The 22,445-nt window shown below is 44.9% G+C and overlaps 1 protein-coding gene across 1 annotated transcript in view; it reads right to left on the reverse strand.

Annotated features, from left to right (window-relative positions):
• Positions 1–1,368: 1,368 nt before the first annotated feature.
• Positions 1,369–22,445, reverse strand: part of acss3 (acyl-CoA synthetase short chain family member 3) — a 33,762-nt gene continuing 12,685 nt past the window's right edge. Inside the window, exons 9-16 of the mRNA XM_079756130.1 lie at positions 20,414–20,517; positions 9,766–9,861; positions 8,687–8,750; positions 4,990–5,071; positions 4,008–4,130; positions 3,701–3,800; positions 3,116–3,291; positions 1,369–2,583 (exon numbers count right to left, since the gene is read on the reverse strand). Coding sequence (XP_079612256.1) covers positions 2,500–2,583; positions 3,116–3,291; positions 3,701–3,800; positions 4,008–4,130; positions 4,990–5,071; positions 8,687–8,750; positions 9,766–9,861; positions 20,414–20,517 — 829 coding nt within the window. The 3' untranslated portion in view covers positions 1,369–2,499. The remainder of the gene's footprint in view (positions 2,584–3,115; positions 3,292–3,700; positions 3,801–4,007; positions 4,131–4,989; positions 5,072–8,686; positions 8,751–9,765; positions 9,862–20,413; positions 20,518–22,445) is intronic.

The following is a 22,445-nucleotide window of genomic DNA, read 5'->3' on the forward strand; positions in this document are numbered from 1 at the left end:
GAGTGTAGCCGAGGCCAAAGACTGTCAGATGAACAAGTTTAGGTTTACCTGCAGCACACACAGAAGCGCATGCATGCACATCTAAGCTGCACAATGATTTGAAGGTGGGCTTGGTTTTCAAACGTCTGTTTGGTTTGTTGGTGGTTTGGCCGTCCGCTCATATTCTGAAGGTGCGTGGGGATAAACATGTATTTCATATATTTGCTTTAAAGGGGATTATTTTATACCACCAGGTGTGAGGGTGATTAGCCATTACAAGCTGTTTTGAAAATCTGCCTCTTCTGGCATCACAAGTGGGCGTGTCCACCTAGACGTAGGACGGATAGATGAGCAATGTTTGCTACGGTCCACTGGGTAGGCTGGTAGGCTGATCTATCCAGCACACATCAAGGTGGACACGCCCACTTGTGATGTCAGAAGAGGCCGATTTTCAAAACGGCTTGTAACGGTTAATCACACTCACACCTGGTGGTATAATGTGTCACCTTTAATCATCCCATTTCATATCAGGAATCAAAACGTTGAACTCGGACGTGCCACCATTCCCACATTCACAAGATAAACGCTATTTCCCCCCCGCCTTCACCCCCCCACACGACGACCATCCCCTAGCCTCTCTGTGTCTCCCACCTCTCTCCCCAGCTCCAGTTCTAACCTCCTGACCTCTGACCTGGGCCGTCCGACCTGGTCTCGTCAAGCCAAACCGGGAACAAAAAAAAAATAAAAGAACTCTCTGATGACATGCACTGCCAAGAAGCCCGCCCCTAACCGCCAACCACTGTCCTCCCAAACCCGTCGCCATGGAAACCCAAGACAGCGGCCCTGGAGGCTTAGCGTTGGACGGGGGGGGGGGGGGGTCGTCTCCACCCACCCAGCCCATCCGTCCATCCGTCCCGTCCCCATCCCAGATGTTGGTGCTATACCTTCCCCCCCGCCACATTTGTACCTTTTACATGTACAGATACTCGTGGATGCATAACGTTACGGTGTACTACTGACCGATGTGTAGGGGTTGGGACTGTAAATGAACTATAAATACTGCTGTTTTTAAATGTAAGTATATAGATATAAATATATTATATACATATACACATCTATGTAGAAGAAGAAGGATATTGGGTCAGAACCCCGTGGTTGGTAGGTTTTAAAACATGCTGCTCTTTAAAACAGTCTTAACACGACCCTGACATCCCCCCCCCCCCACTGAGTTTCACACTCGGCCGTCGTGCTGCTGATGAAGATGAGGAGGACGATGATACTGTGACAGGTCTGGATGTCTTTCGCGCACCGCTCAGACCCAGAGAAAAACCGTGAACGCCTGACCCCTGCTGGCCAACGACAAAATTCCAAGCCTCTTCATATTTTTTATTTTATGGATGTGGTAAAAAGTAAGAGAACGCAAAATATAACAGATAAAGTGTTTTAAACGAGAGATGCGCTGATCAAAAAAAATAAACTCTGGAATTGACGTCACAAGTTGCCACGGAGATCAAACAAAAAAAATGCAAAATGGACGTTACCCAAAATGGACATCGCACAAACTTAAATCTCAGAGGAATTCTCAACAAGCAGGACTGTGTTCGTTAAAGTGATGCGACGTCCTTTAATGAATTGGTAAACACACACACACACAACCAAAAGACAGCGGTGTGAATCCCCGGAGAGAGCGACCCATTGTGTGCGTAGCGTGTATATGAAGCGTGTTGAACGTGAGGCGACCGAACCGCAAAAACACCCCGTGGGCTTGCTGTGACTTACGTCGGTGTTAAACTGTCGAAAGCTTTGTATTTTTCTCGTTTTGGGGGTCAGGGTTGCCAGGATGACCCCTACGACCTCTCCCCTCTGTCTTTCGGTTCATTTCGGACGGACTCCTCTTTCGATCGGAACGGGTTTACGACATCCGCGATTTGCACGAACAACGGCTCATTTTGTTAAGTGTCAAAGGTTTTTCTGTTTTTTTAATTTATTACCTGTACTTTGGTCAAAACTATGTGGTGAGCGAAATACATTTTCATTGTCAATAAACTACTGTCAGTTGACAACTAGTTGTAATACTTTCAGCGCTTAAATCATTTTTCTACTCAAAACTTTGACTGCTGCACTAAATAGTGTGTGTGTGTTTGTACAGACTTGATTGATTTGTTAATGTGTACATGTTTCAACAGTTAAAACGTGGACTGATCGCCACAGGTCCTTAGCAGCACAATAGTCCGACTAAAGGTTCAAGGTATCTATCTCCTCATATGCACTGAATGGTCCTTTTTTTGCTCTTATTTTGAAAATCAAGAGCAATCCGTGCAGAGCACTGCAGTGTTCCGCAATGTGTGGATGAATACAGATGTTCTCACGTGTCGAGCTGGGGAGCCTCTCCCCAGGGGCCCTCAGAGTGGTGGGGGCCGCTGGGAGTCTATGCCCTCAGAGCGCTGGGGGGCCACTGGGAATACTCTTCTCAATGCCATTAGAGGAAAGGGGCCCCTGGGAGTCCTCTCCCCAGGGCCCTCAGAGTGCTGGGGGACCTAGGGATGCTTGGACCTGCTTCTCGATGTCCTTGAACACGTCTGGGTCCTCGATGGTTGGAGAGATCTGGCAGAAACACACCGTCATCATTCATGGAAGATCCATATGACGTTATGCCTTGTGTTCGTCATTTGCATTGTGAGCTTGGTTAGAAGAGTGGTAACACACACAAACCACAATTATTATGCTGCAAAAACAATAGATATATTTAGCACATAAAATCAATTTCTTATACCGTAATGAATGAATGCATTCATTCTTTCTTTCTCGAATCCCTTAGTTGTATGGGAGTGAGGGTATACTGATGACTAGGGAAAGGAGAAGGCACGTACATAATAAATGATAACCCTCAATTCATATTTATATAACCATTTTTTTTACTTTTACGGGTTTGGTAATTGAGGAGAAGGTGATTGACAGTGAATTCAGGAGCGGGTAGAGGGGCTGATGTGGAAATGTGGGGGATGAAACCCAGAACCTTTTGGGGCGGGAGTCAAAAGCGAAGAAGCAAAGTTTTGGCACGGTGCGATTTAAATACAAGGTCAATGCGAAGACGCGAATAGACGAACAAACCAACCAACGAGCAGACTCGGCCCACCTTGTACGGCTTCCCGTTCACCAGGTCGGCCAATGCGGAGCGGGGGATCTTGCCCGACCGGGTCTTGGGGAGCCCCTTAACGAACAGAACCTTCCTGAAGGCGGCGACCGGTCCGATGGTCTCTCTCACCAGCTTCACCGCCTCCGCCGCCACCTCCTGCGGGCTCTTCTGCAGACCTGTGGAAGTTCCCATTCATTTACACAGTGGTTCTCAAGTGGAGGGTCGCGGCCCATAACTGGGTCTCAGAAGGGGCCCCAAGTGGGCAGCGAAAGAGATACAAATTAATATTAATTAAGGGCTTTGAAGAACGCTGTATAACTGGTAGCCAAGTCTTACTCAGGGACACCTCGACACTCTAGGGGGCGCCAGGGATCGAACTAGCAACTGTCACACGGTCATAAATCAACACCCTAACCCTGAGCTAAGCAGTAACCCTAAAGGCCTACATGTAATGGTTTCATCTGAACATTAGTATATTTGAAGACCGACCAAAGGAATACTTAAGGGTTGAATAATATACAGAGAAATAGCGAATGAATGGCTGTCAACCGGTAGTGATATGCTAATGAGAAGGCGTGGCCTCACCGTTCCGGAGCACGCACATGGCCAATGGGACGAGGCCTTTCAAGGAGTCGTCCAGGCCCACCACCGCACAGTCCACAACGTCAGGGTGCTGCAGCAGAGACTACAACACAGGGCACGATAAATAGAACTACAACTATAGTTGACCATTTAGCTATACTATAGCGACAATTTCATCCAAAGTGGATTACGGTAACAAATAAAGTCAGCGACAGGTATTTCCGGAGCAGCTAGGGGTTCGAGCATGAGGGTTAAATCCCCGACCGTCCTGACGTACACATTCTTTGAATATCATTATGGTCGGTCTTACCTCCTCCAAGGCCCCGGCGGAGAGCCTATGACCAGCCACGTTGATGACATCATCAGAGCGCGACATGATGTATAGGAAGCCGTCCTCGTCCACGTAGCCGGCGTCCATGGTGTCGTAGAAGCCCTGCGGGGAGATCCACAATGTTTGGTCCTTCTTTGCTTATCTTTCTACAATTTTGTGCGGCCCTTTTAAATTATTCACTCTCCTGTTCTTCTGCTGCTGTGTAAAGTAAGTTGTAAAGTAAGTAAAGTAAGTTGACCATTTATTTAAAGGCGACATATTATGCCACCAGGTGTGAGTGTGATTAGCCGTTTCAAGCAGAAATTAAAATCGGCCTCTTCTGACATCACAAGTGGGCGTGTCCACCTAGATGTACGCTGGATAGATCAGTCTACCAGCTTACCCAGTGGACCGTAGCAAACGTTGCTCGTCTATCCACCCACTTACACTCACACCTGGTGGCACAATATGTCACCTTTAAATGTTGTGCGATCTTTTTAATTATTTAATTACTCTCCTGTTTTTCTGCTGCTGTGTAAAGTATTTTTAAGTTGAACAATCATTTAAACTTTGTATGTGTTTAACAAAACAAGGTGTAGATATTTCACCATTCACATTTGAATACACTTTTTCAACGACAACTACTAATGATTCATGATCATTTATCCTGCTAGTGATACGGTCGAATCCTTATACTGAAATGCAGACCTTCACCACTAGATGGCGGCCTTGGACCGCACCGCAACCGTAATCGAGTGTTTGCAATAAAACGACATTTCAACAATGTTCATTTACCTTAAAAGCTGTTTTATAGTTTACCATCAAATAAAATACCAGGACATTTCGCTTGAGGGTTTTATATCTAAATGCAGGTGTCCATATTAAATGGGAGAAAATCATTTGCCTGTCCAATAAGCTCTGATTGTTTGCCGTTGGCTGTGAGAGGGAGCAGTTTCCTTCAGTATTAGAGTGAGACACTTACTGGGAATTTAGTGAAGTAGAGCTCCTTGAAGAGGGCAGCGTTCTGCCAGAGCGACAGAGCTGCTCCTGGGGGAAGAGGCAGTCTGGAGAGAGAGAGAGAGAGAGAGAGAGAGAGAGAGAGAGAGAGAGAGAGAGAGAGAGAGAGAGAGAGAGAGAGAGAACACTCACTGAGCCCGGACACTGAGTCTTTTTCACCCTCTCTTCCATACAACTCATAAGTGAGTCGAGAAAGAATTAATTAATGAATTAATGTATTGACATGCATGAAATCATTCATTCATTCATCTTTGACTCACTTATGTGTGAAAGTGAGGATGATTCGTTAATTTACATTAATTAATTAATGCATATTTAATTTGATACATGGTAGATTGACAACCATATCAAGATAATTGAGCTATGTATGTATGTATGTATGTACAGTGGGGCAAAAAAGTATTTAGTCAGCCACCAATTGTGCAAGTTCTCCCACTTAAAAAGATGAGAGAGGCCTGTAATTTTCATCATAGGTATACCTCAGCTATGTGAGACAAAATGAAAAAAAAAATCTAGAAAATCACATTGTCTGATTTTTAAAGAATTTATTTGCAAATTATGGTGGAAAATAAGTATTTGGTCAATAACAAAAGGTCATCTCAATACTTTGTTACATGCCCTTTGTTGGCAATGACAGAGGTCAAACGTTTTCTGTAAGTCTTTACAAGGTTTTCACACACTGCTGCTGGTATTTTGGCCCATTCCTCCATGCAGATCTCCTCTAGAGCAGTGATGTTTTTGGGCCTTCGCTGGGCAACACAGACTTTCAACTCCCTCCAAAGATTTTCTATGGGGTTGAGATCTGGAGACTGGCTAGGCCACTCCAGGACCTTGAAATGCTTCTTACGAAGCCACTCCTTCGTTGCCCGGGCGGTGTGTTTGGGGTCATTGTCATGCTGAAAGACCCAGCCACGTTTCATCTTCAGTGCCCTTGCTGATGGAAGGAGGTTTTCACTCAAAATCTCACGATACATGGCCCCATTCATTCTTTCCGTCACACGGATCAGACGTCCTGGTCCCTTGGCAGAAAAACAGCCCCAAAGCATGATGTTTCCACCCCCATGCTTCACTGTAGGTATGGTGTTCTTTGGATGCAACTCAGCATTCTTTCTCCTCCAAACACAACGAGTTGAATTTTTACCAAAAAGTTCTATTCTGGTTTCATCTGACCATATGACATTCTCCCAATCCTGTTCTGGATCATCCAAATGCTCTCTAGCAAACTTCAAACGGGCCCGGACATGCACTGGCTTTAGCAGGGGGACACGTCTGGCACTGCAGGATTTGAGTCCCTGGCGGCGTAGTGTGTTAGTGATGGTAGCCTTTGTTACTTTGGTCCCAGCTCTCTGGAGGTCATTCACTAGGTCCCCCCGTGTGGTTCTGGGATTTTTGTTCACCGTTCTTGTGATCATTTTGACCCCACAGGGTGAGATCTTGCGTGGAGCCCCAGATCGAGGGAGATTATCAGTGGTTTTGTATGTATTCCATTTCCTAATAATTGCTCCCACAGTTGATTTCTTCACACCAAGCTGCTTACCTATTGCAGATTCAGACTTCCCAGCCTGGTGCAGGTCTACAATTGTGCTTCTGGTGTCCTTTGACAGCTCTTTGGTCTTGGCCATAGTGGAGTTTGGAGTGTGACTGTTTGAGGTTGTAGACAGGTGTCTTTTATACTGATAAGGAGTTCAAACAGGTGCCATTAATACAGGTAACAAGTGGAGGACAGAGGAGCCTCTTAAAGAAGAAGTTACAGGTCTGTGACAGCCAGAAATCTTGCTGGTTTGTAGGTGACCAAATACTTATTTTCCACCATAATTTGCAAATAAATTCTTAAAAAAATCTGACAATGTGATTTTCTGGATTTTGTTTTTCATTTTGTCTCTCATAGCTGAGGTATACCTATGATGAAAATTACAGGCCTCTCTCGTCTTTTTAAGTGGGAGAACTTGCACAATTGGTGGCTGACTAAATACTTTTTTGCCCCACTGTATGTATGTATGTATGTATGTATGTATGCATCCATGCATCCATATCTCAATTATCTAGATATGGTTGTCAATCTACCGTGAACAAACAAAAATAGAGGGGCATGTGGCCGCTGGCTAGTGTTACACTGTAAGTCTAGACGCTGGAGGTCAGTGGGTCTGGACTTGACCTGCCGTGACCCCCTAGCTCTGACCTTTCTGGGGGGGCGTGGGGATGTGTGTGTGTGTGTGTGTGTGTGTGTGTGTGTGTGTGTGTGTGTGTGGGGGGGGGGTGAGCAGTAGCCCTGATGTAAGGGAGCAGAGGTGAAGCGGTTGTTTCTTTATACACAGAGCGCCTGATAATTCCTTCAAACCCTTTCCAGGTCAAAACGCTAAGTCGGTCTACACCAGGAGTGAAACTCTGTCCTACCCTCTACCCTCCGCACCCCACACACACACACACACACACACACACACACACACACACACACACACACACACACACACACACACACACACACACACACACACACACACACACACACACACACACACACACTGTTAAGAGACCCTCCTTGACTTAGTGGTGCCAGCAAACGGAAAAGAGGGGTCCAATAAAAACTAGGAAAACAGACATGAGCCGATTGTCCTTGTGAAGGACAACATCGTGAATTCGGTCACGTAAAAAGATAGTTTACATGCAGTTAGCATCGATTTTTGCACGCGTCCTGATGCATGGTGGGAACGGACAGACGAAGTGAAAACTAAATGTGAAGAGTAGCATGTTTTCACCATCAGAACGAGCAGAGCGAGCATCCCCCCCGCCCCCCCTTTGAGAACAATTTAGTTCATGCTCTAAGGAAGGACTTCATTTCTTGGTTTTTCCTGTGAAGTCTGGCACTTCGCCTGCTCCAAATCCTGCTGTAAGAGCCCGGGAATAAAGCATGGTTGGAGGTCAGTGTGGTCGAGGTGTGTGAGTGTGTGTTTTGATGGAGAGGTAATAGTGTGAGCGGGGAGAGACAAAGGGAGATAGGGAACAGAGAAGAGAGAGAGAGATAAGAGGAGAGAGATAAGAGAGGGGAGACAGAGGAAAGACGAGAGAGAGAGAGATGAGAGAGAACAGAGGTATTGGAGGGAAAGATAGCCGAGGAACAAAGGATGTGGGTTTAAAGAGCCGGGGCTTTGAAGGAAAATGCCCTGCCATCATAACACACACACACACACACACACCTCTTGACTTTAAAGGTTTTGAGCGCCCCTTCAACTGGAGGCGTTCACAGATAAATGTGAAATGTTACCCTTTGCTAGATATTGCCTTTCATAAATTTGTATACGTCGTCAAAGATTTATTGAAATTCTGTCGAGAAGTGGTTGGTTAGTTGTGTATGTGTTGTGTAGAGAGAGAGTGGGCGTGTGAGTGTAACTGTGTGCGAGTTTGAATGTGAATGAGTGCGTGTGTGTGTGTCTGCGTATGTATGTGTGTGTGTGTCTGCGTATGTATGTGTGTGTGTGTGTGTGTGTGTGTGTGTGTGTGTGTGTGTGTGTGTGTGTGTGTGTGTGTGTGTGTGTGTGTGTGTGTGTGTGTGTGTGTGTGTGTGTGAGTGAGAGTGTGCGCGCATGCACGTGCGTGTGTCCATGAAAAAGGAGTAAGCGAGCACGGCGGCCGTACAGGCACGGGGACATTCCTAAGCCTCTTACCTCACCACGATATTTCCCAGAATCCTCGGCGCCAGCGCCTGTATGTCGTCGTCCACAACTTCCACTGTCGGACGGAAACACAGACCGACATTCACACCATGGAATCAAGCGCCACACACTGAAACACGACGAAGGAAGCAGGGAAAATTTTTATTTACTGCTTATTTTTGATTAATTAAAAGGTTGTATCAGCGATTCTAGGCCGAAACATAAATGATCACATTCATCTGATCTTTCCTCACGATCCGCTAGCTGCCTGCCCCATAAGCAGGCCGTCAATAAAATGCGGCACTGTAGGCAGCCTAGGCTCCGAGATCGTAAATAAAAACAAAAACAAATGGTACTACCAACCACTCAAAACCAAAATAAATAGTATTCCAACCAATCACCGACAAGGGGTGGGTGTTGTGGGGTTTTGCGCTGCGTTCATGATAGGTTTGACTGGATGCACGAAACATGGAAGGGAGGGGCGAGCTGGCTCTGTTTGTTTGGGTTCTCGCTTCAAATACCAACAGAAGTGACGTCACCCAACATGGCTGATACATCCTTTAAAGGGGTGATATTATGCCACCAGGTGTGAGCAAGATCGGCCATTACAAGCCGCTTGAAAATCGGCCTTATCCTGAGTTTAAGAGACACTTGTCCACCTAGATGTATGATGGATAGATCAGCAACATTTGCAACCATCCAGTGGGTACGCTGGTAGACTGATCTATCCAGCATACATCTAGGTGGACACGCCCACTTGTGATGTCATTAAAACACAGGAAAAGGCAGATTCATAAATGGCTTGTACTGGATGATCACACCTACACCTGGTGGCATAATATCACCCCTTCAATTTATATTTTCATATTTATGAAGACTCAATATGAAGAGATGCGAATGACGGAAAACGAATAAATTGAGGGGCCCTTGCGCCATTATGTTAGCCTTAGCTTCAGACAGCAGTAGAGAGAATGCAAACACTCATCTCAGTTTCCTCGGCAACGTGTTGGCGGTGAATGAATCAATGAGGTGGGTGAGGAAATGTCATCTCCGATGTAATGATTAGCCAGTCATGTGACGAGGATTCTTACCGTTGTAACCCGGTACGGGCTTCCCGGCCTGGCCAGCAGGTGGGGTCAGAGAGTTCCCCAGGCCGATGCAGGTGGAGGTGATGGCAGAGCCAGTTTCTGGTCAGAAATAAAGAGAGATAACATGTATTTACTATTCAGAGCTTTTCCTCGCTTCCCCTTCCAGATACACTCCAAAAATCGGTTTTATTCCACAGTGGACATTGATTTTGAGCGACATAATATATTTATGAAAGTCAGGAAAATTGCTGTAGGAAATGTATGGGAAAGGAAATCCACGTCAATTTATGTCCAGGCAATAAAAAAAAACAAGATAATTATGACTAATGTTTAAAATTTGTGTGTTCCCCTATCTCCATCTTTTCAGTCCAACGATACAATGTTCAGAAAGTCAAAATCACAATCCTGAATATAACAACTATGCACGTCACCTTTCTACCGTGAAGACCTACTTCACACAATATCTATGAATCACTCTCCCCAACTCACTCTCCCCTGCTCACTCTCTCTCACCCTGTTCCTTCTCTCCCTTCCTGCCAGCTGGCTGGCCTACATCCCTATCATTAACCCCTTTGGTCGCTCTCTTCTCAAAGCACAGAGGGCCTTCTACAGCTGGAGCGAGGTGCATGTTTCACTAGCACAGCCGTAAGTGTAACTAGGACAGTGTGCTAAGGCAAGGTGAGTTAAGGTTAAGGTAAGGTAAGGTAACTGGGTGTCATTTTATAGTCAAGGCAGCAAAGGCATCAATAACCACAAGTAAAATAGACTCGATTTTACCCCGCAACTGAATAAAATACTCAAAATACAACATATGTGGTACAGAGCGATTTTAAATTGATGGGATTTTGCCTTTTTTAGCAATCAGTTAGCATCAGCATGTACTCCAGATATATCTTGATCATTTTACTAACAACTAAATCTATCCTTACACATGGTGGCTTTAAAAACAAAGTTATTACATTATTAATATCACCGGCAGCCTCTCGGCAGTCCCCGACAGCTACTCACAAAGAGACTGAAGACAGAAAGTCGGCGATGGACCATCTGTCAGTCTATTGCCTGACAGAACACCCCCCCCCCCTCCCAGGAGAGACTGTGCCTGGCACTGACAAGTGCGTGTGCGTGCGTGCGTGCGTGTGTGTGCGTGCGTGCGTGCGTGCGTGGTCCACTTCCTAATTCGAGATTTACCCCTACCAATTGAATGAACACTTCAGACTGAAACTTTCCAGTAATATCATGTCCATCCGTCAGGTTCAGCTAGTTTATCCATTGGAAATACACTTTTGGATTCGATTGTTTTGCCATTGGTTCCCATCTCACGTAGGAGGTCTTCTCTCCCATTAGGACGGCTGAGCGTGAAGCCGACACTATAAACGAGCTCCACAAAGGAACCAGGAGCCGAGGCCTGCCGTCACGCTCGTTTGAGCGGGAGAGAGCCAGACGTAGCTGAGGCAGCCAAGAACCTGAGATGCTCTGTACGCTTAAATATAGTGTTCGACTATAATCCTCCCTCAAGCCTCAGGCAATCACCATACCTTGCTCGCTCAGCCTCGACTGTCCTTTTACATCTCTCTCTCTCCCCCTGTCTTAAGGTCTCTCTCTCCCCCTGTCTTAACATCTAAAAGCGGTTAACAATATTGCCTTGCATTCACCCATTCATGCACACACACACACACCGACGGCGGTGTCGACCATGCACAGCGACAGCCAGCTCGTCGGTAGCAGTTAGGGTTGGAGGTGTCTTGCTCAGGGACGCCTCGACACTCCGCTAGGGGGCGCCAGGGATCGAACTAGCCACTTTCCGGGTGCCAGCCGACCCCTGCTCTGCCTCCTGAGCCACATGCCGCCCACGTACGTAACGTAGTGCCCAACATCGTGACTCGCCATCGCCCACCGCTACAACGAACCAACGGAGAGAAACGATCAAATATAAAAAAAAAGGAGGAAAAAGGGAGGAGCGGCCAGAGAGAAGAAAGTGCAAAAGAACATGAAAGAGGAACGGTTTGGATGTGGAGCCAGCTGTCACTCAGCCGTGATCAGGGCTCTACTGCCCGTTGCCTGGTGGGGGGGGGGGGGAATGAGGGGTTCAATGGCTGTCGTCTCTCCCAGGCCTCATCACCCGTCCCCTGCTTCTTCGCCCCGGTCCCACTGAGAGCTCAGCGTACCGAGTCCCGGTGTGTTGTCGTGACAACCTTATGCACTGCATCGCTGCGGCCGGTCGCCCCCGGGGAGATGAACCAACCAAGCGCACTCACGCACACACACACACCAAGGTCAAATGGATGAGTGACACAGGGGACATTGTGGGATGTACAACTAAAGTCTTTTGCGATATACATTTTAGTTTTTCACATTAGATTGAAAAAACTGATAATATCATTTTCAGTCTCCTTGTCAACTCGAATAACCAGAATGCCCTTCTAGAGCCAGGGACAGAGTGAAGGAGAGTTGGAACAGTGGAGCGAAAGAGAGTTCAGGTGAAGGTCGCCGTTCTAAAAGCAGCCCAGCAGTGACTGAATGAATGAACAAACGCCGAAGACACCCTGAGCTCATCTCTACGGTTATAATGAGTCAGCTCTCAACAAAGCACCCCTCACTTCTGAGTCCGATTAGCCTAACCTCCAGCGCAGCTGAAATAACATGAATGACGTTCACTTGAAAGCTTAATATTAATATCATATCCGAATGAATCCTTTGGGGTAAAACACGGCAACTCGCAGCTGGCCGGTGTGTGCGTCACTTTAGTACGAGCCGATCAAATCCCTGAAGGATCGTATGACATTCCTACACCAATATCCTGTTTCCCCTTTGAAACACTGAGGGAAGGAAGATAATCTGATGGACGTTTCTCTGTGTTGTCTTTGAGGGAGCGTTTTATCTGTGAGGAATGACTGACTGCCTGTTCCAGGAGTTTACAATATATGCGCATACAGACTACATTTCAGACGTTCATGCATCGGCCTCATTTATTTACCCATATATTTCCATGCTTTGAAAACACGTCCCTTAAATTGAAATATCCTACTGATGAAGCTTAATGGAGGTGGTAGGGAGCGAGAGAGAGAGAGAGAGAGAGAGAGAGAGAGAGAGAGAGAGAGAGAGAGAGAGAGAGAGAGAGAGAGAGAGAGAGAGAGAGAGAAACGAGGAGGAAGGATGAGAGCGAGAGAGGAAGCATAAATTAGAGTGTGTGTATGTGTATGTGTTACGGGGCAAACCAGCTACCAACCCGTCCACCAAAAAAGATTTTCAAAGAACTGCACACCGGTTGCCGGGCAACGTGTGTGACATCAGCAACCTTCATCGTCGTCACCAGCTCCTCTTCCTCCCCTGAGCGGACGGTGACGGGGTCTTAAAATAGCCCTCCGATTATTATCAGGCTTCAAAGACCCCTGACTGTGTGTGTGTGTGTGTGTGTGTGTGTGTGTGTGTGTGTGTGTGTGTGTGTGTGTGTGTGTGTGTGTGTGTGTGTGTGTGTGTGTGTGTGTGTGTGTGTGTGTGTGTGTGGCATAGACAGTTTAAATTGTGATTCTGGTATAATGGTAAAAAAAATAACACATCAGTTTGAAGGTAAACGTAAACCGGGGAAGGGGTGTGGGGGGGGGGAAGCTAACAACTCCCGCCACTTAGCCTCTCACGGGCGCCAACTCAAAAACACAAAAACACTGCTAGTGGCTGGGGAGGCCGGAATTAAACCAATCGGGGACTTAATTGACTAAATGAGGCCTGGGTCTGCCAGCACAGCTTGTTGTGATGTTGAATGTTTTTAGCTTTAGAAAGCTCAAATTGGCCGTGATATGTAAGGGAATCGCGGAACTAGCCAAATTACGACAATCAAATACAACTATGGCTGACCAGCTGGTCCAATATGTAACTACTCACCATGGGATTTGTAGTTGTAGTGGGGTTTTATTGTAGATTATGGCACTGAGTGGATGCCTTCCATTTTGGTCAAAACCATAGCATGTGAACCCTGACCTTGTTCGAAACCCAACGGCCCAATCGATAAATCACATTGAATTTCTCTCTCGGATTAATTGCACGTCATTATTGCAAACATGTGCAATTTTATGTTTCTGGAACGCTTGGTTGGATACAAAATGCAGCATTCATGAAGCACTAATTATTTCTCACCGAGTTGAGAAATAATGTTAAATAATGCTGACCCGTTACCTATTCCTACAGCTATGTTAATGTTGTATTTATTTTAGATACGTTATCATTTTGTGTGAAATCTGTTCTGCAACACTTTAATTAGTAGTCGATATTGATTTTGTTGCCTCGATTGTTCTCAGCCTCCATTGGCAGTCGGCTTTGACAAAAGCATCTGCTCACTGATTAAAAGTGAACCGTACCAGAACACTGGCTTTGGTTCTGCACCGCAGCACTGGCAGAACTACTCTCTCTCTGTTTGGTTCTGAACAGCAGCACTGGCAGAACCACTCTCTCGCTCTGTTCGGTTCTAGAGAGCAGTGGCAGAACCACTCTCTCTGTTCGGTTCTGTAGAGCAGCACAGGCAGAACCACTCTCTCTCTAGCCCTCTGGTCCCTCCGGGTTGTTATGAGGATATGACAGAAACACATCGATGGTGCCCATCTCTTATAATTCCTTCGAGATACAGTCGTCTTAAAGATGGATTCTGAGCCATGGCCTCAAGACGAAAATGGTTATGAGGAACCGGAATAATGCGGATTGTTTCAGTCATTTATCAAATGAAGATACCACAAGAAACATGTTCTGGACAACCAGTGGAGTTTTGTAAAATTCTTTCTAATTGTATATTGAATGTCTTCGCTTGGTTGTTGTTTTTTAAATGAGTTTGAATGCCGAAGTCTGGCTCTCAAAAAGCAGCTTGTTGTTCCCCAGCTAGTAGTAGGACAGGGAGAGAGCTCAGCCAAGGAGCTGAGCTAAGCTAACGCTGGGTTGTTTAGCTACCAAGGTGCTGGAGAGGAAACCTGACAGAAACATTACAAGCAACATATGGCACGGAGCTCCAAAACAAGCCATAAATGAAGTCTTCTGCTTCATGAGCTGCAGAGTTGCAACGTTGGGAGTATTGACTGAATGGTGTGGAACAGCTGTTAGCTTAGTTCCCAGGAGCGAGTCGACAGAGACTTTAAAGTCCTGATGGGACGAGGCGATTCTGGGGCAGACAAGTCCATAACGAAGATGGTGTGCATGCAGCGACAGCACACTGTCTCTGTGTGTGTGTGTGTGTGTGTGTGTGTGTGTGTGTGTGTGTGTGTGTGTGTGTGTGTGTGTGTGTGTGTGTGTGTGTGTGTGTGTGTGTGTGTGTGTGTGTGTGGGGGGGGGGGGGGGGGGGGGGGGGGGGGGGGGCTAGGACTACAACTACCAGTACCAGGGAAACTTTCGAGAGGAAACTGATTTCCATGCCACACTGAAGACATTGTCTAATTTTCAACTTCATACTTCACAGTATAGGACTGACTCACTGGTTTCAGTGTACAAAGGAAAATGTATAAAGTTCAAACATATTTTCAATGTTTTCAAATGGTTAAGTTCGATTGATTATTTGACAAACATTAATTGTTGAATATTACATTTCCAATGTTTTTTTGCAAAAGTTTACTTTTAGTATTTGCATTACCGTATTTCCCACACTATAACGCGCACCGGATTATAAGGCGCACCTTCAATGAATGACCTATTTTAGAACTTTTTTCATAAATAGGGCGCACCGGATTATAAGGCGCATAGCATAGAAGATACTGTGAGTGTGATACTGTGAGATACTGGGACTGTGAGTAAGCGCAGTAAAATGCTGTGTGCACTGACTACGATAGCCGTAATGCTGCAAGCGGTGTGGCTTTATCGTAGTCGTAGTGAAACATTTTATTATTATTATTAAATTGTTTTTATTGGTTTTTCATACTGAAACATTTTGACAGAGCGCCGTTTACAACCAGTATGGATCAACCAATTAACCAATTGATCCATATATAAGGCGCTCCGGATTATAAGGCGCACTGTCGTTTTTTGAGAAAATTACCGGCTTTTAAGTGCGCCTTATAGTGCGGAAAATACGGTAATCTAATCACATATTACAATAACATCAGCACATATACATTTTTACATTAATTCATGAATATGAGTGAATATGAAAATAAGTGAAAACAAATCTAGTAACTATAATAGCCAGTCATAATAACAACATTGGCGAGAAGGAGATAGGAGTTTGAGTAATCTTTGAAGGTATTCATCTTGTCGTATTTTGTCACGTTGAGTCAATACAGGTTCAGTCAGAAGAAACGGTAATTGTCAGCATTATCAGCCGACAACCACTTCAACAATTAACTCTGTATTTTTTCATTCTAGACAAAACAGAACTCCCTCCATTTTGCGAACATGACCAGAGGCATTCACGTCGGAGCAAAACAGGCTGTAAGATCTGCAAGAACGCCCATACCGGGGGGAAACTAACTTCACAAACTAGAAGGCCTCTCTCTCTCTCACAGAGGAAGTTGGTTCTTAACAGAGAAAGAGGCAGAGGAGAGAGCCAAAGCAGCTGGCTGTGTGTCATGTCTGATCGGGTTACAGTCTTTCATTACAAAACCAGCTCGGCAAACATGATGTGTGAAGGAGAAATTGGTTCTGTCTGGGTTGTCAAGAACGAACAGCACTACAAGCAGCTCCAGAAGGGACTCAGGAGAGGGAAGGAGGTCTAGGATAGTGGTTCTTAAACTTTTTGACTACCCCCTTCACCGGCACAAACATTTTTGGTAGAAATGTGTTAACATGAACATTAACAGGGTGCAAATAATCATGGGCCATGAGAAACATGGGCCTGTGCTTCATGCAACTGTTGGCAAGTTTCTCGCCACAAAAGAAGCACGACGCCAGGGGAGGGTCAGAGCACGGAGAGGGGAATCCCATTAAAATATATTCTTCCTGAATCCGACAAAATGTTGGTGTTTCTGGATGCGTCATCTTTTTCACGGACTCTCCTTTCTCCTTGAGATTTAAGTTTCAGGCATCAATTTTTGGTTGTCATAAAATTTAAATAAAATTTGCTCAGGGGGAAAAGAAAATGATAGTTAGCTTTTTCTTTTATTTTATATATTTCTTTAGAAATGTTTTCAGTACCCCCTGTGGTACTCCACAGTACTCCATTTGAGAACCACTGGTCTAGGAGATACATTGTGCTCTGCAGAGAGGAGAAAGTCCTCTGCCGTGATGAAGGACAGGCCTGAGGAGCACCTCCTTGAAACCAGAGAGGAGAACCTGCTCATAGAGCTGACCTCCCTGCAGCAGGACTGTAGCATGCATTCTAACAGGTATGTTCTCTTTAAACAATGGACATTAATCCACACGATCCACTGCAGTTACTCTGAGATATTAACCACAGAGCTACAATACTAATTAATTTTGATTGCATTGCACTCTGTTTGGCATTGAAATGAAGAAGCCTAGCATCATAGGTCACAGGTAATGACAAAACCTCACCAAACACATTCATATGAAGGAATGATGGATGAAGAATGCCAAATTAGAAGCACAGGCATAATGGACTATAATAAAAAGAGAAAGATTAAAAATGATCAAATAAGGGAATAGAACGTGACCGCTCCAACTACACCCACGCCACCCGACCAACCCACATCTTAAATCCAGACTGTCAATATGAGAAGGCAGCTCAATGTACATAAATATAGATGGGACAACTGAATAAATATCCCAGTTAATAGTAAGGCATGCACGCTTGCAAACGGATCAATGCTACAGTGTTTACCCAGCAGCCCAACATCGACCACGTCAAGATTTACCAGCGAAACCTCCTACTGCACAAACGACCAGTTACCCCACAGAGCTCATCGACCGACACACGTGTATCATTATCCGAACGCATGATTAGCTGGCCATCACCCGGCAACACATGACTCAAGACCTCACAAGACTGTAATATGTTAACACGTGTGAGTGTGTTTCTAATCTCTTGTCTACAGAGCCCTGATAAAGGACTTGGGTCTTGTGCAACCTCAATGCTGTAGCGTTCATGTGCTTCAATGGTAACAGAGTAGATGGATTACAAAGGAAGGTCAACACAATTTCACCCCCTGCAAAACCAACTGATAGTTGCTGCTTCGCCTGACTTCAGGCCTTATTATGGTATATTATAGACTTTGTATGGCTGTATGTACTTATTATGCATGTATCTACCCTGATCAACGGGGCTATAGTTGTATCAAATACTTTTATCGTGCTAAATTGATTGTTAGGTCTACAAAAAATGGAAAAAATACATCAAATCTTTGCTTTTTCATTATTAAGAAAAAAAAAAAAGATTCATGGCTATTCTGCATTCAGTCTAGTCTTCTTAAACTATTTTGTATGCTGGAGTCAGTCCAGTTGATTTAAACTAGGTTGTGGATAGCAAAAGTTGCTACAAAATGAAATGTACATGCTCAACTAAAGACCAAATTTAAACGCTTTAAAATGAAAAACGTGATCAACCAGGAAAACCATCACAAATCCTTTTGACTGTAGTACAGCTCAAAAGTACTATGAACAAAGCTGTGTAAAACTTTTTAATAACTCAATGGAATAGCCAGCCAATATTCCTCCAGTACAGTTACCGCCCCCCTCCCTCATCTATACACTTTCAAGGTTGACGGTGTTTGTATTGATTTCCACGTTCCATATGCAGAGAGAGAGATGTCCACCTGTTCCAGCATCGATCTTCCATCACTGCTAGCAGGACTTCATGACAACATGACAACAGGTACTTTCACTCTCAGGCCATGATTCATTTAAATCACAGCGTTCTGGTTCAGGGCATCGGTAGCCAAGCTGAGATTGTCTACGAAAGAGATGGCGAGAGAGTGAGAGAGGGCGAGAGAGAGAGAGAGAGAGAGAGAGGGCAAGAGAGAGAGAGAGGGTGAGAGAGGGCAAGAGAGAGAGAGAGGGCAAGAGAGAGAGAGGGTGAGAGAGGGCAAGAGAGAGAGTGCAAGAGAGAGAGAGAGGGCAAGAGAGAGAGGGCAAGACAGAGAGAGGGTGAGAGAGGGCAAGAGAGCGAGAGAGAGGGCAAGAGAGAGAGAGAGGGCAAGAGAGAGAGGGCAATAGAGAGAGAGAGAGAGAGAGAGGGCAATAGAGAGAGAGGGTGAGAGAGGACAAGAGAGAGAGAGAAAGAGAGAGAGGGCAAGAGAGAGAGAAGGTGAGAGAGGGCAAGAGAGAGAGAGAGAGAGGGTGAGAGAGGGCAAGAGAGAGAGAGGGCAAGAGAGAGAGAGGGCACGAGAGAGAGAGAGAGGGCAAGAGAGAGAGAGAGAGGGCAAGAGAGAGAGAGGATGAGAGAGGGCAAGAGAGAGCGAGGGTAAGAGAGAGAGAGAGAGAGGGAGAGCGAGAGAGGGTGAGAGAGAGAGAGCGAGAGAGAGAGGGTGAGAGGGCAAGAGAGAGGGCAAGAGAGAGAGAGGGCAAGAGAGAGAGAGAGGGCAAGAGAGAGAGGGCAAGAGAGAGAGAGAGAGAGGGCGAGAGAGAGAGAGAGAGAGAGAGCGAGAGAGCGAGAGAGCGAGAGAGAGAGAGACACACCCAGACAGACAGAGTGAGGCATCCGATCGAAGAAGCTAATATTAGTCTACCACCGTGAGAGTCTATTAGCTACGCAAGTCTGACACTTAATCAGAACACAACACATTTGTTACATAACAAGATGGACTTTTTGGAAGAAAGAAATGACAGGTATGGCGAAAAGATGGTAGAAACATGGGAGTGCTTTTAGCTAAACATGGAGGTGTTTTTGTAGAAACAAGGTATTCCACTTGGAGAACTCCTGCCAGCATGTCTACACCACAGCAGCTGGACAGAAGGTGGTGACTGACCACCAGGCCCAAAGGTCATACCGGGAGGCTGATATTCGTCCAGATCAGAAGATTTTAGAGGTTTTGCTTCGTCAAGGTTAAACATGAGCTCTTTCCGGGAGGAAAGCGAAAGAGCTACTCACGAACGTTCTATAATTTAATTTAAAGAGTGCCTGTCGACTTGTTTTCAGAACATCTTGATAATGGCTTAATGATGGCTCACTTTAGTGTCTCTGAAAGAAAACTGAACAGACTCTAGCTCAGACCTTAAACCTCACCTCGACCAAGAAGTGTTTTAACTCATCGAATACACAAAAGGTATGCAAAAAGACTTTGTTGAACAATGGTTTGACTGAGCAGCTAGAAGAAAATTCATTTTGAAGCTTTTAATAGAGAACTTTAATTAACTTAAAATTGCACAGACTGGTTCTTGGTATTATTTAAATGGTTGAAGTATAATAAACCGTTTTATAGCCAACAGGTTTTGGGAGGATAATCTCTTAAAAAGGAGTTACCGGGTTTGTTCCGAGGCTGTAAACATGTCAAAAGGACAATAATTGTCAGCGAAAGGCAGAGGTTTCATTAAAAGTCTTCTCACACATACCCTTGATGCTTAAGGGCTTTGAACACAGTCTGAAGGTAAAGGCTATTCCATGTAGCTCCATCCCCGGTTGCTAGGGTTAGGTCTATGATTCCCACCCGGGGCCAGCCCTGCTAGGAAATACACTCATTATGGTATTGTAAGAAATTTCCTAAAATTTCCAAGATATCCTGGATGAATGGTGATGGAATTCAGTAAGCCCTACTAGAGGCTGTGTACTCAACTTGCCAGTCTTACTTACCAGTCTGCCACCAGTGGTCCAGGATGGGGACACCGAAGCTCCTCTTGGCCCAGTCCAGCGTCTCCACGTCACAACGCTCCCCGGCCAGGAACAGAGACCGCAGGCTGAGGAACGCAGGAGAGAGACACCGGTCAACTTCCAACGTACCCTCGGTTGACCACAAACAATATGCCCTTACACCTACCGGCTCCTCATGGACACAAGACCCTTTGGACAAAAGTGTCTGCTAAATGACAAATTCAACAAAGAAATGCACATTGTACATTGACCGTTATTGTTGAGAAACTACTGGTGAATAAAACAATCAATTCTAGTCTGGCACCCCAAAATAGTCTGTTATATAACTGTGATTCTTAAGCTCCAGCAGCGTGATGAGAGTAACGAATATGACACATTTTATCACACTATCACACTACATTGGACACATTTTGTCAAATTCTGACAGAATTTATGGCGCCCCGAAATAAGTATGTGCTTCTAAAGAGAGGCCTGTCAGCCACAGATGTCTTTATTTCACAAAAAACTGCAAGAAGGCACAATGCCATTAAAGCAAAGCTCCCGAAGAAACACCACGTAACGTCAGCATTGTTTTGATTATTAAAATGTAAATCTGTGTGCTTCCTATTTAAAAATTGTGTGTAATTACCGCTTAATGCCTCCGCCAATAATAAACAAAATAACCCAACTTTTCTTATCAGGGAGAAAGAGTATATTCTTGTTTTGCTAGAATTTCTTGGTAAAGGATCAAAATTTCCAATCACCGACAACCAAAATGGTGGTAGTCACCACCTGCCGTTTGCTGTTTTTATTGTTGATCACCTGGAGCATAAGAAAGGTGGAACATGTGTTAAACGTCTCGTCATCCAAAAGCGTGTCTTCCTCTTCTCACTAAAAACCATCAGGAAAAAAAGTACAACTGGGTTCTATTGCTATTCTATTCATGTCTTCTTCCTATTCTCCTTCACCCTCTCCTTAAGATCCGCCTTAGGACCTTGGCAAAAAGGCAAAAATCAAAAAGTACTCAATGAGCGGTTTCTCCTGAAGGGCTACTTTAAACCTGTAGTGGCTTTTCATTTTGAAGAGGGAAAAAAAAGGATTAAATTCAGTTTTGTAAAGCTGCAGTGTTTGTCTCCATTTGAGAAATTTAAACCTTAAACCAACGCCAAAGATGAGAGGCTTAAACCATACACCAGTGGCAGAGTGGGCAATGATTGGAACCAATTGGGAAAATCCCAATTGGTTTTCTAAACTGGTAACCGGCAGTAGCCACTAACCCGGCAGTTTGAATTGAGTGCTGCCAAACGCTTTGATCTCCTACTGTAAGTAGGAAATCAAAGCAGTTGGCAGCTTGCTTTGAGGAGATCCCTCTTCCCTATAAAACAGTGTTTACAATGACTTTTTTCTGAATCACGTCAATAAAGCTCTCAACACAAGAACATAAACGTGTTGTGAACTTCTGAACTTATCTGCAAAAAACTGAATCCGGTAATAATGCTTTAATTGTTTTTGAAATATCCAGATTTTCTTTTTGAAGGAGCACTCCATGAGACTACAATTTGGCAGATTCTGCGCGCTACAGTGATTTTTAGGGCAAAGCTTGGCAATTACTGTCTCACTGGAATGACTCAATGTTTTGGGTCTCATCTTGATCGGCCCCGAAGAACAAGCAGAACAAAGCCAGTCCCAGAACAAACAGATTCACTTTTATGTTTTCTTCCTCATGGAATAGTTTGCTGTGATATCACACTCATACGCCCATCATTCCACATGTGGACAAATTAATTACACTCATTACATTTATAGTCACTTACTAAGCCCTTTTATAATGAGACTTCAGGTTGAGCCTGAGAATGAAGCAGAAAGCACACAAAATCTTCAGCACAAAAAAAAAGAAAAATACTAGTGCGTACATCGGCTCCTCATTGGGAAATTCCTCTGTTGCCTAAATTGTCAACAAGGTATTCGAGGATCAAAGAGCATCTAATCTCTGAGAACTTTGAGTGGTGATAAAGACAGGAGATATTTCCTTCTT

Source organism: Pollachius pollachius (assembly GCF_949987615.1).
Source record: "Pollachius pollachius genome assembly, chromosome: 18".
Lineage (NCBI taxonomy): Eukaryota > Metazoa > Chordata > Actinopteri > Gadiformes > Gadidae > Pollachius > Pollachius pollachius.